The sequence below is a fragment of the Dermacentor andersoni genome, chromosome 1 (assembly GCF_023375885.2).
Source record: "Dermacentor andersoni chromosome 1, qqDerAnde1_hic_scaffold, whole genome shotgun sequence".
Lineage (NCBI taxonomy): Eukaryota > Metazoa > Arthropoda > Arachnida > Ixodida > Ixodidae > Dermacentor > Dermacentor andersoni.
The window spans coordinates 95,184,640-95,202,028 of NC_092814.1; the positions used below are offsets into that span (position 1 = coordinate 95,184,640).

The window sequence follows — 17,389 nt, forward strand, 5'->3', positions numbered from 1 at the left end:
TGCCACCCGGAATCACAACCTAGTCGCTATTGATGTTCCGAAGCTTTGTCTTTAACTCCGGGGTCATATGGCCGCGAAACGCGTCGAACGGAAGCATCGACCGCGTGCCTGCAGGTCCATCGAGCAATGATTCCAGAGTGAGCAAGCTTGTTTGGCGGCCTTGGCTACGCGTTCTTCCTAACAAATAGGGGGGTGCTTAGATTCGCATGCAAACTTTTCTCCAAACTTTTTCGCGAAAATAGAGGGGGGTGCTTAGAATCGGGAGGTGCTTAGAATCTCGAAAATACGGTATATAACTAACTATGATAGGTGGCTTTTCATTTCACATTGAATATCCGTGAAATGTCCCAAGGTGGACTGCACACAAAAAAAGAAAGTCAATTAGGAGGGAGGAGAGGGGGGCACTGCAAGGAAATTCGGCCCCCTAATAAAAAGCCCTGCACCTGCCTGTGAATAATGCCTGTACAGTTCGATAGTGCTTGCTGATAGACTAATCGAAATTCCAGTAAAGAAATAAACATGGGTCCGATGGTTTTTCAATAGGACACCACACTTAAATTGTTTTGTGTCTGACTGGTTCCAATTGGACACCAAGATGGGTCCAATTGGTGTTGCGATAGTTCCAAGTGCACAATGTTATGGGCCCAGATGGTATTTAGCATTCGAATAGGACATTATATTGCAAATACAATTGGCATTAAGACAATTCCAATTAGGCCTTGTTGCTTGTACAGTTCCAAATGTTTCTCGTAGTGTGTCCCATTGGGAAATATTTGAGGGGAAATGTTGCTCAATCGTGTTGTGTCGTTGAGCAAAATAGGGGCGGAAGGGAACAATGTTGACTGAACAGACGCTCGATCGGTAATCCAGGGGCTTCCAGAGGCACTGTTAGGAATCTACAATTATCTACTGGTCTTAATGGGACCTTAAATGACAGCTGGTTTTGATTAGACTTTTTTTGTATGCCAATTGGTCTCAATTTGAAGTCACGCAGATGAGCGATGCCATGAAACAACAAAATAGTTATAAAAATATTACAACTTAAGAACAAGTCTTGAATTGGTTGTTGTAGTTTGGCATGATCAATTGAGAGCAGCATTTAGCTCTTTTGGGTTATGTCAGAGATAAACCTTTTTTAAAAAACTAGTGTTCCTATCTGGGCCAGAATTTGCTGCATATATATTGCGAGTCAGATTGCATTTAGAGAAATGAGGGGTGCCTCAGTGAAATAATTAATTTTCCGTTCCAGTTCAGTACACATGCAATGCATTCATGTGTGTTCATGCAATGATCGAACAGGGTAATTATAAGAGTGCTTGGAAGGAGTTTGAACTTCCTTAAAATTAGATTCAGTAATACAAAAGCTTAGCACGTTATTGCCAAACTATTTTATTTACTGCCAAGAAAACATGACAACCGACGGATGTAGTTTGCAAAAGAACACTGTGACATATCAGCACAGCTTGGTTCATTTCTGAACTTGCCCAGGTGAGAAAAAAGATAAAGAAAGAACAGACACATGCACATACAGTCAATCCCGGATATTTCATACCGAAAGGGTGTTACAAAGCAGTTGGGTATACTGATAATTCGAAATACAGCTCTTTGAAGCTCATCTGAAAACTAAGCATGCCTTGGGCAACTGCCCGAGACCATGAAAAATGGGAATTTACCTATTTGTATCAGCAAATGCCATGTTGAATGAACAAAAGTTTTCTAATTTTACAGCAAAGTTGTTAAAGGGAGTTCTGCAATGGTTTTTATGCAGCGATGGTGAAAGCTGTCCGTGAAGTCCGGTGTGTGACAGTATCAAAGGTCAATGAAACAGCAGCAATGCAGCCTCCGTCGCAGTTCAGAATTTCGTTCGAAATGTTTACCAATGATTATAAAATAAAAGCTACCTTGCATATACCTCACTCAAATAGGGAACTTCATTGCATGGCTTATTTTAGCCAGTAATCCTGGCTAAATTTTTAGCCAGTAATTTTTGTTCCTCAGAGTACGTTTCACCCGCTCCACGTAGGGATGTCAGCTAGGAGGGATCGAAATCGACAAGCATTTTGCAGATGTTGTTTCTGGGCCTTTTGGCTAAGGTAAGCTTTATCAGCAGTATGTCTGAACTGCCCCCTTCAGTAGACAAATCAGCATGCTCTGAGGCCTTTGTGAGAATGCTGGATTTTGTGGCCTTAGAATAAACTGTTTCACTTCTTTTGGCCATTGTCCATGGGACTGCTTCACGTGGCTTCTAGTTATTGCTGGTGCTTTTTGCCTATGGCACAAATGCTGCGATGCAGTTCCCACAGGCAGTCGTCACCACGCTTTTTGCCATCCTAGAATGGCTGCATTCCGAGCTTCTATCAGTTCTCTTGGAGGAGCTCTTCTTCCTCAGTGTAAAGGAATTCCTCTGGCGATGGACCGGTCCTTCTGTTCGTCTCTGATGGGCACATGAAACTTGTTTTTCAGCTTGCCTGGTTTTGGTAGGTGGATGCACTCGTTCTTATTGGTAGCAATGACATTTATATACTTTAAATGTACATATTCATGCCTCATTCCCATGTTTGTCACTAGAGCATCAATGTACATATGTATACCAATCTGTTGCATATCCATTTTACATGTGTACATATCTGTGACATAATTTGTACATGCTGTTACATCGATGTCATTGTCTATGTAAGTCTATGTGTCAAGCTTGTGGGTTACTGTTTTGTGATTCTTGTGGAACTACAGTGCACTGGACAAGCATTTTCCAGGCTGTGTACAAAATATAGGGTGCATTGCTGTTATTCGATTTTGATCGTCTATGAAGCAATAAAATACTTCTAAATACAATCTGTTCTATGAGTATGTTCATGCCATACCATATTTTTTTTTTTTTTTTTTAAGTATGCGGCAGTTTGACCAGGGTGTCAGTGAGAATGTGCAACTGGACACCGGCTTCGGTAGAGCCGGTATACAGAAGCTTGTGTCAGATATAACGAACAGTATAAAAGTACTAAGCTACAATGTAGTGAAGTGTTTACAAAGTATTGGTTAGATTTCAGGCAATAGCAAAACAAACCTCTGACTTCCAAAAGGTGTGAAAACTTCTTTGTACAGCTTTGCTGTCTTTTACTTACGAGTCGCCCGAATTGAAATGCATCTGCAAGGGTTATTTTTGCACACACATGTCGCAACTCGCGCTGCAGGATGGTTTTTGATGTACCTTCTGTTGCAATGTTACCGTAAATAGCCTGCATTGCCTGGCTGCAAGACTGGTGCACCTTGCGCGCATTAAAATACACTTGAACCTCGTTATAACAAAATGGGATACAACAAAGTAAATTCTCCTTGAAATCCCCATAGAGATCCATGTATTTAAAATCTTGTTTTAACGAAGTGAAATTGTGCTGCCAATGGATATAACGAACTAGATTAGTTTCTAAAAGAAAAAAAAATACCCGACCATTGAGCACCGAGTACATCGCTTTCCGCAGGGTTTTGCACTCATTCGCCGCGGCAGTTCAAAACTCCCACGTCCCCGCAACAAATACGTCATCGAGCAACATTGGTCTTTCTCACCGCCACGCGTAGCTGCCTGCCTGTGCAGAAGGAGCATGAGCTATCGCACTTTTCCACTGACCTCTCTCTCTTGCGCGTGCCTGGCTGTACGAGCCGTGCAGCTAGACACCGCGGTGCGAAAGATTAGCACATTTACTTCTACTGCGTAGCACACCCCACAGGCAGGCAGGTGCAGCTGGGCCTGCCCTCCAGGATCTCCTGGCGCAACCTCAGGGGTCACACGCAAGCCTGCACGGGTGACGCCATGCTACGCGGCTCAGCGCAGCTACACATTGTGGTGCCAAAAGATTAGTGCATTCACTTCTCTTTCGCTACTGGGCCTGGCCTCGGAGGTCTCCCCAGTGCAATCTCGGAGGTCATGCCCAGGTCGTGCATTCACTTCTCCCTCTCCCTCCAGCATGCCGTGCGGGCTGGTGCGGCTTCAGAGATCGCATTGGCATCGGTGGAATCTCGGAGGCCACAAGCCACGAGAGAGGGGTGCGGTGCAGCGTTCGTTATATTGAATGTGCCGGTGAACGCGAGTTTATACAGGCATAGTACGGTGGCATACTTTTGCATGGGATATCCAAGGGCATGTTAAGACTTTGATATAGACAATCATTCAATATGTTCACGCTTGATATATCCGGGATCAACTGTACGAGCACATACATAACATGGTTAGAGTGTTATATTTATATACAGGATATACAAGTTGCACTTATAACAATACTAACATTGTATGAAAATATTTACATATGACAACCTTTTTACAAAATATTCACAGCATTTATAATGATATATATACACAGGCACATTCTAGCATTTACTTGAATGCATTTTAAATGTTTCAGCAAGGTCCACAAGCCACCTGTTGTCTATGTAGTCCCACAAACAGCAGGGAAAAATGGAACTGCAGGTGGTGTCAATTGGAAAGAGAGACAGAATTAAGCCCCACAGTTATTGCACAGCTGCTTCCTGTGGTTTGTCACTGAGCCGTTGGCACCTCTGAGGCTTCACCAAGATGGAGTGTAATCCGCTTCCAGAAGGAACATGTCACAACACTTGGTCCGCACTCAAAACAGCACGAAGTAATGCTGTGCCAATCATTCTAACTTGTCAATGTAGCAACCAATGCATAAAAGATCAAGATAACATACAGCTTTCTTTACATCTCATTCAGATGCGAACATTTTTTCATTCCGATGCGAACATGGTAAAAACTTGTGATCCAACTCGGACACAATAGCAGACGAGATACAGGTGTATCAAGTACCATTGTTCCATATGCTGGTGCTGCTTAGAACACAGACAAGATGTTTGTGTGCTGCCTTTAATACTCGATTCTGCAGTACTTTTCAAGATCGCCGTGTCTGAGCAATGACTTCAGTACCAGTCAAGAGAATGGGCCAGCAATTTACCAGCAATCTGCACACCACTGGAATAAATATATCGTTTTTTCCTGTTATATAGGGTCATGTTGCCAGCACTTCTCAAAGACTCCAAACAAGTAATTTACAAAAACAGATTTCAGTACGTAGCATAGTCATTGAACCGTGTAAGTATTGGGTATGAATGTAAATCATGTAATCAATTAAAAAGGCCTTACTCAAACTGAATGAAAAATGGAACTGTTCCATGCTCACAGCTTGGCAGACAAAACAGGCACATACTGCACAGCTTGAGTAGGGTTGTATAACTATTAAATTTTTAGAATATGAATATTTAACTTCAAATACAAATTGAATAAAGAAATGCATTTACCACAACTTTTTTATTTAGCACACTGAGATGTCAATTATTTGAGAATGAAAAATTAGTGTCCAATTACGGTTAATATTTGTTAATTTGACAATCGCTAATTCAGATTTACCGCCTCACCACCAACCTGTCTACGATACTATGGCATCAAACATTATTTTCTTTACCTCCAAGATATTTGGCCCAGGAATGCAGAATAAATGACAAGGAACAAGCGAAGTAAAGGTGGAGACAAAAAATAATGAGGTGCGCTTGGTTGTGAAAAGCATGCTTCTTCAGATGACGATGCACTTGCGTGCTGCTGCATTCACTGCATTGTGAAAGTTCCAAGGCCATCACCTCTTTACCGGTTTTCCTGACAGTTTCCGGAAAAAGTCAGATTTTTGATTCCCCATTTTGCATTCTCTGCTCTTGGAGAAGTTCCTTGTCAGGGGTTTTGTGGACCGCAGCTGAAAGGTGTCTACGCCACTATAAGCCACCTCACCTCTAGCCCACTTGTGGGAGGGAGACAGGGCTGACAGCTGCCTGGTTCATTGGCAGTGTTGTATGCTATCAAAACCTTTTGTGTAAATGTGCATTTAATGTAATATTACCTTTCTAATTGCAAGCATTTCCATTATACAAATTGGCCTGTGGAGAGCTCACTCTAAAAGTGCAGTATGCCATGGCATAAGTGTGAGAAGCAGTATGAAATTGGGCAAATGGTCCCAAAACTGACATAAACAAACAATGCCTGCTGCTGCACGGTTGCCAATAACAAATTATGGCTATAGCCACCACGCTGCTATGCCGATGAGCCTTGCAAAGAAAATCAAATTAAAAAGTAGTGCTTGAGAATGTACTCTCGAATTTTTATTTGGTTCTCAATATTGTGTCGAATGCATTAAAGCTATAGAATCCACAGGTTTTCACTGAATATGAATATTAAAAGTATATTAGATTCATATTCAAAACTTTACACTAGCAAATACCTAGCCTTAGGTTAATGGATGTTTAAGTTCCCATAAATTTAATGAAGGTTTATATAATGCTTCACCCATAAATTTTGTTACCACACGACACCCCTATGCATCGCTCTTTTTATTAGGCGATTTTAATTTCCCGTCAATTTCATGGACTGCCATACTTCCGGCATTAATCTTGTCCTCTACTCAATGTATCGAATTTTTAGACCTGTGCTCTTTATTTTCGTTATCCCAACTAATTCGTAGGGCCCACTAGAATCACATGTGGAAGCACAAATACCCTCGATCTAGTGCTGACTACCAACCCCAAACTTGTCTCTGAAGTATCTTACTTACCAGGACTTCGCAATCACTTGCTCTTCTCATTTGAAGTTAGCATCCCTGTCACAAAAACAATCAGCAAAACTAAACTAATACACGACTACCGCAACGCAAACTTTGAAATTATTAACATCGAACTTTTCCGCTTTCTTGGCCCTTTCCTATACAACTTTAATGAAAGAACGGTTGAAAATAACTGGAACGCCTTCAAGAACAAAGTGCATGAGATGACGACAAAATACACTCCCTTGAGTAGTCTTCGTTCTAACCCAAAAGCATCATGGTACAACGTCCGCCTTAAACGGCTATCTAATCGTAAGAAACGTTTCTTCAGGGCAGCTAAACGCTTTCCCTCCGAACAGCGTAGAGCTTTCTATAAGCTCGCTTACAGTGCTTACATTGACGAACTAAGACATGCAAAAAGTAATTACCGTCAATACACATTGCCCTCAATGCTTAATAACGATCCTAAAAAGTTTTGGCGCGTTATTATTCCTCCCAAATATAACTCCATTCAGCTAGTCGAACCCAGTGGCTCTCCTATACCAAATGTCGATTGCCCATCTGCACTCAAGTGTTTTCTGTAAAAATTTTGTAACCTCTTCTAGTAATTTGCCTCATTGTGAGGCCAACTATGAGTACCTGCCAATGAATACCATTATAATTGACCCACATGGTGTTGCCAAAATAATTGAATTGTTGAAAGTGTCATCAAGTCCCCGCTCTGACCTTATTACTGTTAAGTTCCTAAGGAGCACTGTTTTGTATTCGTCTATTATTCTGGCTAATATTTTTCAGCAGTCACTGGACACCCACACAATCCTTGCTGATTGGAAGGTCGGGAAGGTGGTGCCCATCCATAAATCCGGTAAAAGGACTCGCCTAACTATTATTTACCCATATCACTAACAAACCTACCAAGTAAAATCCTCGAACACATCTTGTACTCACATTTAGTAACTTTCCTTGAATCAAATTCTTTTTTTTTTTCACCTTATCAACAAGGTTTCAGGAAGACTTCCTTGTGCGACGCTCAGTTACTCTGTTTCACCCATAAACTTAATCTCATTCTAGATCGCAGCTCATGTGCAGGTTGCCTTTTCCTCTATTTCTCGAAAGCATTCAATAAAGCCTGCCATAAATCACTTCTCTTTAACCCTTTGAGGGTCAATGACGTAAATATATGGTGCCGCGAATAAGTCCAAAAATGGTCGGTGCCGTATATTTACAGTGCCGTCTGTACAATTAAAAAGCGCGCCAATTTCTCAATTTTTTCTTTTCTGTCATGTGCTGCCACTATGTGGGAATACAGGGAATTTTTTTCGCACACCTGCCTCTCTCAGTTTTTGCTGCATAGTTTGTTTTAGAGCTAGTTTGCTCCTACGCGTCATTACACTACCGCTCGCGCATTGGGGCGCGCGCGGGCGGGCGGTGGTTTGGGCTTCTTGCGCCTGCAAAACTGATGGCTATTTTGTTACTAATTGCTCAAAGGGCAACCGCTTGTTTCGCTCTCGTTTAGTGCTCACAGGGGTATGCATAGGAAGGATGCCGCCGTGCATGCATTTCTGTTGCTTCTTTTTTTCTTTTTTTGACACTCGCGAAAACTAATTGCCTCTGGTTGGCGATAAGATTAGCAGAAGTTTGTCACACGTTTTGCTTTTTTGGTGGGCACAAAACCACACGGTTTTCTTGAGTGCGCGCACCTAAGCAGTTCGATTACGCTATGAATGTACATGTTAGAGTTCAGAGCAGGAACATTTGAGTCTTGCGAAATATTCTCGTGTGTGCATTTTCAAAGCCTTGAACTATGTATATAACAATGCATCATATTTTAAATTCTTATAAGTTTATTTACTTTTTTATTGTTGTTATTCATCAATTAAGAGTACTTACCATATTTACACGATTGTAAGTCGACCACTTTTTTTTAAATTTGAAAATCTGAAGTGGGGGGGGGGGGGAGTGGAGGGTCGACTTACAATCAAAACCAAAACATGGCACCGCCAAAAAAGCGAGACCAACGGGAGCTACAACGTAGTTACAATTTTATGTTTGCTCTATGGCCCTATCCGTAGCTTTTCGCTATTCCGCGTGTTTGTTCGCTTTCCGGAAGGTTTTTCAACATTTATGAGAGTTTTACAGTGCACGCAACAATTATGGGGGGGGGGGGGGTCGATAGTTGATGGGAGCGCCGCTGTTCCCATTCGCGGCGCCACCTTCAGAACGACGGCGCTTGCGGGAGTAGACACCGCTCGCGGGTTTCTCTTTACCCGTTGCGGTTAGCTTTGTTTGACGCGTTCCACTTGACTGCCGGCTACGTGCTACTTCTATGCTTCCTCAGTCAGTGGGTGGAAACTCCCCGGTCTCGGTGGCAGAGGTAATTGGTGCCATCTCTGTATTGGGCGAACCCGAAAAACCGTTTCACTTGCATGGCCTCGTAGATCGTCGCGCGCACGCGGGCCGATCGTGGTGGCCGAGCCCTTCCCCTCAACTCCTCTCCAATCGCCCTCCCTCGTTACTCCCTCCGCGCACGCCATGCGGCCCCGCCGGCCCGGCGCCAGCTCAGCCCGCTGCATGACGTTTCATGTTTCGTTATCTGCTGTTATCGCGAAGCGTGCGCTGCTGTGCGTTCACCGGCGTGGGTAGTTTCGTCAGTTTCGTGGTCCTCGGTAACTGTGTGCTTGTGCTCCGCGATGTTTCACCCGTTTCACGACTCGTACCGCTCGTGCATCGTGCAGTGATACACAAATACCTCAAAAAACAAGCCCTGCAGGGTTGTTCCGGGTGCCTAAAGACAACAGGTGAGCGCTCAGACCCAAGGACATCAGAAGGCGCATGTACACGAACCCAGCCCTGTCCATGTGTGTGCTTCATGAGGCTCCGGACGTTGTTGCACCTTGATTGTGCTACACTTGCCTCTTGCCGGTAGAGAAAGCTGAAAAATACATGTTCCTGCTCATTGTCACCTGGTCTATGACTTGTGTTTTTCTGTGCCAAGTCCAACTTCAGTAACTTGCCCAGCTTTCCATAGCGCCCTCAGTGCTTTTTCTGTGTGTCACGTTCTACAAACGTACTAACAGCTGAAAAATTACTGTTCGTGTTTGTGTACTATCTCATTAACCGCCGATGGGAAAATCACGCGAACAACCTTCATGTGTAGGCATGATACGCTTTTTTTTTCTTCTGAAAAGCATGAGCATTGCAAGTGTCCTACATGCAGATTTTTGCAGTTCGTGTTTATTATACAAAGGAGAGTGCCCAGTAGGAACCGACTTAGTGCCTTAAGTGACGTAATTTTATTGCTAAGCATTGCATTCGGGTCGAAAGAAAAGTCGTGTTGTTGGCTTATTTTACCTGGTCTTTGATTGAGGAATAAGCCTTTCTGCGAATGTTTTCTATGTGCTGCTGCAAAGGCCGACTACCTTCTGTTCCCCTTGCCACCGTTACTCAAGTTGTGGCGAAGTGCAAAATAATGTGTATTTCAGTTTTTAGCACAATGTTTGTTCTGCCATGTCTTTTTCAATTTATTCAGCAGTAATGAACATATCACGCATTTCATATACTTTCGTGCAGATTTATAAGCTCTTTTTTTTGGTATGGCTCTCCATCAATGTTAACATTTTGTTTTTTTAGGTATATTGCGTGTCATTGTTTTTGCCATTACCAGTGAGTTTTCACTTTTTATAGTTGTCATGACTATGTCATACACGCCGTCCAATTTTGTGCAATATCTTAGTGCATATATCAGAAGCTCGTCTACATTTCAGTCTTGAGGGCGTTATATAAACATCTTTTTTTTTTTTATGTGTGTGTACATGAAACGGCCTTCGCGTTTTCTAGCGCTTTCTTTTGTTATTCCACCGTCTGTGAACTTTTGTGTTTAGCACTCTTGTATATGTCATGCACCTTTCACTTTTGCTCATTTTTTGAGCGTGTATCTCACCACGTTATAAGAAAAATCTGTTTTCGGAAACGAAGTCAATAAAGTGAGACTAAACATCTGTTGTGTTGGAAGTGGAATTGTTTTTATGTCCCGGCACATGCTGGTATAATATAAGTATGGGCAAGACTGCGTGCGTGCCAACGCATAGCCCACGCGCCAGCTCGCAAGCAATGCCAATGCGCTGCGTAGCGCGCGCATTGCTTGCGAGCTGGCGCGTGGTGCGCCGTAGCACGCCCGCGATAAAAAAAAAAAAAAAAAAAAAGCGCGCCGTGTACAAGTAAAAGGCGGGGGGGGGGGGGTAAGCGGCGCGCGCGGCATGGGGGAAAGGGTGAAAGTGAGCGGAGCGGGTCGGCATAACAAACAAAAAGAAAAAAAAAACGTTTGGAAGAGGAGGTGTCGCGCGGCTACTATTCCTGTTGCCATGACAACGTAAACAATCGTGTGCGCCGCCATTTAGCTTCTGCGTCGCCCATTGGTTAGGGCCCTAACTGAAGGGGACCTTGGCTCTAGCGTCGAAAGAGCGTCTGCTCGAAAACAACCAATGGCAGCCATGCGGAGATTCACCCCCCCTGCCTCAGTCGTCATGAGTGCTCCAGGCCCACTAATCATTCGGCACCCGTTCACAACAGCGTTCAAGGGGGCTGCCTTCCTTTACGCCGAAGAAACAAATCACTGCGCAGCAGGCCGCAAGTTCGATGTTTCTGAACGGGTGGTGCGAGAGTGGCGACTGCAGCGAAGCGAAATTTTCACCTGTGACGGCAAGTGAAAAATTTCCCACGTGCCGAAGTCTGGACGCTTTCCGGAGCTGCAGGCTAAGCTTGCGGCGTACGTCACTGAAATGCGTGATCGGTCCCTGCCAGTGAAGTGCGACATGGTCATGAACCAAGCCCGGACCTTCGCCTTTTAAGGACCTGCTCCGCCGTGAGTACAACGAGTGGCTGGCGGCAGAAGACCGCGAAATTACGCCAACCGGACCTGTCAAAAGAGCCTCCCTGACGGCTGCGTGTGGTTGGGTGCATTCGGCGTGGGCTGCTGTTCCACAAGATGTCGTGGTGCGGTCGTTTGCCAAATGTGAAATTTCGCTAGACGACGACGCGCTGTGGGACCGTAGCAACGGTGACGATGGCAGCACTAGTGAAGACGAGTAGTCCAGTGACCATGTCAGCTACTAATAAATTTTCGTTATCGAATGTGCCCTCGGGTATGCTCTTTTTTTTTTTTTCCTGTCACGCGATATGGGTGGGGGGGGAGGGGGGTCGACTTACAATCGTGTAAATACGGTATATGCCAACGCAAAATATTTTTTCTCACTTTACGGTCACCCTAGAAAAATAAAGGTAAATCTTCGAAATAAGTCCCCAAGAAGAATTGGAATTTGCAATAAAAAAAATTGACCCTGGGCGGTCGCATATGGCGAAAAAAATCGACCCTCAAAGGGTTAAACTTAGTCAATTTAACATAGATATTAAATTTTTTTTTTCATGGATAGAACAATTTCTTCTGAACTGCTCGCAGTATGTAACATGTAATGACCAAGAATCCTTTTCTAGCCCTGTTCATTCTGGGGTGCCGCATATTAGGTCCCCTTCTCTTTTTGATTTATATTAATGATCTTCCTGCTTGTGTTTCGTCTAATATTAACCTGTTTGCCGATGGCTGCATTGTTTTTCGTGAAATTACAGACCATAACGACATTAACATGCTACAAAATGATATTGATGCAGTGCCTGCATGGTGTAGGAAGTGGCACATGGAACTGAACACTACTAAATGCAAAGTTATGCGTGTCTCCTGTGTGGCATCTTTTCCTGCCCTCTATCATCTTAACAACGTACTGCTTGAAACCTAAACATCATACCGATACTTAGATGTTCACATAATATCTTCACTTTCATGGTCCCTGCACATTGAACAAATAGTTACCAACGCCAACTGCACGCTTGGCTACATTTGTCGCAACTATTCATCCGCCCCGATTTCACTGAAGACACTCTTGCACACCACTTTAGTAAGGGCAAAATTAGAATACGCTGCTTCAATATGGTATCCAGGGACTGAAGTTCTAATTAAATCTCTTGAACTCGTTCAGAGCAACGCTGCACGGTTTATTACAGGAAATTACAGCAGAGCAGCCAGTGTAATATCTATGAAAAATACATTGCGCCTGCCTCAGCTCGATTATCGCCGTCAGTATTTTTGTCGTTGTTTATTTCATAAAATTTATTATCACAATCCCTACTTGCGATCCATCTTGATATCCAAACCTTCACATGTCTCTGCCCGCACTGATCACCAATATAAAGTTACACTCATTTCTTGTCGAACAAAATTTTGTTTTCAGTCTTTCATTCTCTGTACAGCATAAAACTGGAACCACCTTCCTGGACCAACCGCCACCATTGAAGACAATTGCCTGTTTCGCACTACCTTAGCTAATACTGTTACTTCAGGAGCCACCTAGATATGTTATACACTAACTTTTTGCTGCATTTTCTTGTTTTTCAAATTTTTGTACCCACCCCCTTCTGTAATGCCTTTGGCCTTGAGGGTAAATAAGTGAAATGAAATGAAAGTTGATTCATTTGACCGTTGCAACAGTAACCAAAAACAAATATAATGCCCCATTTGTTTACTAATGATATGACCTTTATAAAAGCTGCGACAAAAAGGAACCTGATTTCATGCTACATCTTATCAAATCCATCCCATGCAGGGAAGGCTATTGTGTCAACTAACCAGGAAAGAAAACCAGAAGAAGGGCTTCGCCACTGTGATCCACTAATCTACTGCGCAACATAAGTTAAGTGGAATGGTCACAGAAGAGTCAGTAGCACAGAGTGGACAAGTCCTTCTCCCTTCTTTGAAACCAGCAGCTGGCTTTTGTTCCAGATTGGCTGACACCAGCCATGGCTTTCCTGCATTGCATTGCGCAGTGTTGGAGTGATGGAGTATAGTTTCGAGTTACTTATTCCACTTTAGATGTATTACATGCGGCTAGAACGTTCGGTGCTTGTCATTATCTTGTAAAGGCAATGTAACATTGTTCTATGCAATAGGGAAAGATATTTCCACCTTACACACATCTGCTACCCCATGCAAATTTTTCCTCATGCAAGACAGAGAGACAGAAAGTAAAGAAACAAAACAAGACACCTAAATAAGTAGAAAAAGATGCTGCACGGTGTGGGTACCTAAGAGGGGAAGGCAACAATGGATTTGTAATTATGTGCTGACAGACACTGAAGAGTTATGCACATCGAAGAGGCTATGCTGTAAAGCTGGCAAATAACAAGAAACAGTTCTATCATTTTACATGGCTAGCTTCTGCACTGTTGCATAAGATGACTCTGACAAAACAAAACTTCAATACACTTATATCAAGAAGGAATAAGAAGGGACTTAACACTTAAATATACTACAGCACTTGAAACCACTTTCATTCACACCAGGTTTTAACATTCAAAATAAATACTTGCACTTTGTTAGCACATTCACGTAAAGAGAAGTGTGAAACTACACGTCACACATCAGGTTTCTGGCTCTTTGGAAGTGGCCTCATCTCCTTTGTGTACCCTTCTGATATGTACCATAAGGTTGCACTTCTGAGTAAACTGACTCCCACATGCATCACATTTGAAAGGTTTCTCACCAGTGTGCTTGATGAGGTGCACAAGTAGGGCATTGTTCTGATTAAATGATTTGTTGCACAGGTTGCATTGGAAAGGTCGCTCACCCGTGTGAATTCGCTCATGTCTCTTTAGTTGGCTAGGCTTTGCAAATGCCTTAGGGCACTCTTGGCATTGGTATGGAGCTTTCTTCCCTTTATCATCCTTGCTTTTGTGCGACTCTAGATGCTCTTTGAGATGGCTGGCCCTTTTGTAGGATTTTCCACACTGATCACACACATGAACCCGCGCTCCATCCCCATCATCCGCCGTTTTCCTACGTTTCTCCCCGGCACCCTCTGTAATGGCTGCAGGTGCCACCAGGTCAGCTGCATCTATGACTGTGCTTTCCATGAGACTGCCTTCAGCTGCAGCCAGCTCATCAAGGCCCAGCTCAGCAGCAGCCACCTGTGCTGCAGGCTCTTGGTTTGGGCCAGTGGGCTCCACCACTGTAAATGTCACTGCTCCATTTTTGCCCTCTGATGCAACCAGAGGCAGCGACTGGTCAAGTACTACTGAGCCACCACCAGAACCATCCTGCTGAATAAGAAATGATGCAGCATCTAGTTGCTGCTCCACATCTGTACCACTGGAGTCTGCTGATGGAGTTATGGAGATGTTGATGTTGCCCTGTTGCTGCAGTTGTTGCAAATGCTGCAGGAAGGTGGCATCAATCTGCACTGTCTGTGTAGAAGGGTTGAGGCCTGTAATCTGGATACCTGGAGCTAGCTGCAGCTGTATCTCCTCCATGATTCCCTCTGCATCAGTGGGCTCTTCCAGAATGGCCACCTGTGGAGCCTTCTCTTCTCGTGGCTGCAGACGACTGCGGCGCCGCACGCCTCCACTCTTGAAATGTGTCAGAATGTGGCTTTTGCGATGACCAGATGTCCGAAAACGAAGGTCGCAGTGGGGGCACTTGAAAGGACGGGACCCTGCAAGTAAAAGAGGGAGTGAAACAAGCACATTTGGAGACTGTACCACTACTATATATCGATGAAATTAAAACATACACTTGCCAAGAGTACAATGAAAAGCCAAAAAGTTGACATTTTGGGGTCCATACCAGTCCCTTGTTCACAATGACAGCAACTAAAATTGTCTTGCTCAAGTACGGGCGAGATGGCGCACTGTGCGGGCATAAATTCTGGGCAGATTACCATGTGTCCTGTTAATTGCTTGGCACGTCGTCTATTGATTGTCACGTTCTAGCGACACTGAAGAAAGCAGCAAAACTGGGAATGACGAAACTAGTGTTTTATTGGGCAAACTTGTGCCCTCAAAAACAGGCTACACTCAAAGGACGGCGACAGCAGCAAACACAGTCGGCGATCGCCGAAAATCTGATCTGCCGGTCAAGCGCATCGTCTTTTACACACAAGTCATCGAAGGTTCCAGAGTAATGAGTGGTGCCCGCGTGTCTTCCTGAAAGTTCTACACAATTCGCATCGCACATGCAATCAAATTACACAAGCTTCGGTGACAACAGAACTATCGATAACATTTGAGAAACTTCCGATACATGCAGCTGCGCCCTCCGCAGACCGATAACATTCGTTAGACGGTGAAAAGCTTTCGCCCGTAAAAGATAAACAAGTCCACGTGTCAATATGCAGCGATTCTAATAGTAAACATGAAAGTAAGAGCTTCTCCGTGGCGATAACAGGCGTCAAGTCCCAGTCCATGGTATCTCATGGTGCTCAGGTAATGTGTTCGAAACAGTGTCGCCTTCTGCGACGTCGTATTGATGCTGCTTTAGGGACCTTCTGAAGTTTCCAGATTTGCTAATATAGGATGCACCATATTCTTTGCATGGAACTTTATACATAATAATAACTTCATTTCCATCAGTGATGGAGGAGACTGCGGGTAAAAGTTGCTTTAGAGGCAAGCGACTTGACTAGAGCCCGCAGCCTCCTTTACAAGGCAAACAGCGATTGAACAGGAGATACATATACATAGCAATTGACCACATGTGAAATTTGCACAAAAAATAAACACAAAAACACAAATTACCTGAAAAACGCTCTTCAATTATTTAAGAAAGATTGAGAGACAAAATGTTGACGTAAAGCTTGTACATCAGTTATATAAATATCAAGACTTGATTTCAGAAACAAATTTAAAAGTGTACCATTGGTAGTGTGTATGATATCTTTTGTGTAGAATAATTGGCACGCGGAGTGACTGCCTTCCACTGTTCCGTACACCTTGTGATGTAAGAATGTGTGTTCCTGGTCAGATTAGATAACTCATGAAGAAACTTTAAATTCTCTTTTATCTCCCGTTTGAAAGCTTGACTTAACTTGTAATGATAAAGGTTAAACACGGGCATTATATTTGCTTTCGGAAATAAAGTCTGATGTGTGGGCATTGTAAGGCAGGTTAAATAGTACTCGCAAAAACTAGGATAAAGCAATCTTGCCAAGGGGCCCTTTATACACACCAGTTGACCAGGTAACTTGCTAGAAGGGACATGTGCTGCCCAAACGTTGTAGTCATTATAGTCGGATAAAACATAAGTCTGCAGTAAAGTATTGCCCACACCCTCATAACCGCCAGCCACTGTTCTTCCACGAGGCTGCATATAGTTCGTACTTCAAACTTTTCCTGTTACCTAAATAAGGCAGTAACCACAAAAATAAAGTTATAAGCACGTAATTTTATACGTTTTCACTCGTCTTTTATAGTGGAATGGCAAAAGCCTAATTCTTTATATGAACTGAAATAAAATGCTTGCTTCACTGCAATTATTTACTGTCGAGTTTCACTTCAGTTGACAGTGAAGTGTCACGAGTAAAATGGGTTCAGCAGTGAAATGAATGGCACCGCAGACTTTTGAAGAGTGAAATGCTCAGACTCCATACACTTTGTCCACGTATGTTGCACACCTCATAGCTTCCGCCGATGAAAAGACTCTTCAGGAACAGCAGACGCTCCGGAGGTATCAAATACGACGCCATTCTGAAAACATCACATGACGACAACTTTGTTTGCTTATGTGATTGGCTAGCGGAGTAACACAATGTCATGCAGTCCGTGTGCCTTGGTTGCCAACTGCTGTTTCTTTTTAAGTTGTATCCTACTATAAACACTCTGGTGAAAGCCTTCCTCATGACATGTGCATAGGAAATGGCAGTGCGTTTTTTTTTTTTTTTTCTTGGCACCATAGGTGGTTGGGTGTTGAGGCATGACAC

General features: G+C 43.5%; 1 protein-coding gene across 1 annotated transcript in view; it reads right to left on the reverse strand.

Moving 5' to 3' along the window:
- Positions 1-1,373: 1,373 nt before the first annotated feature.
- Positions 1,374-17,389, reverse strand: part of LOC126545794 (uncharacterized) — a 155,956-nt gene continuing 139,940 nt past the window's right edge. Inside the window, exon 21 of the mRNA XM_050193791.3 lies at positions 1,374-15,127. Coding sequence (XP_050049748.1) covers positions 14,058-15,127 — 1,070 coding nt within the window. The 3' untranslated portion in view covers positions 1,374-14,057. The remainder of the gene's footprint in view (positions 15,128-17,389) is intronic.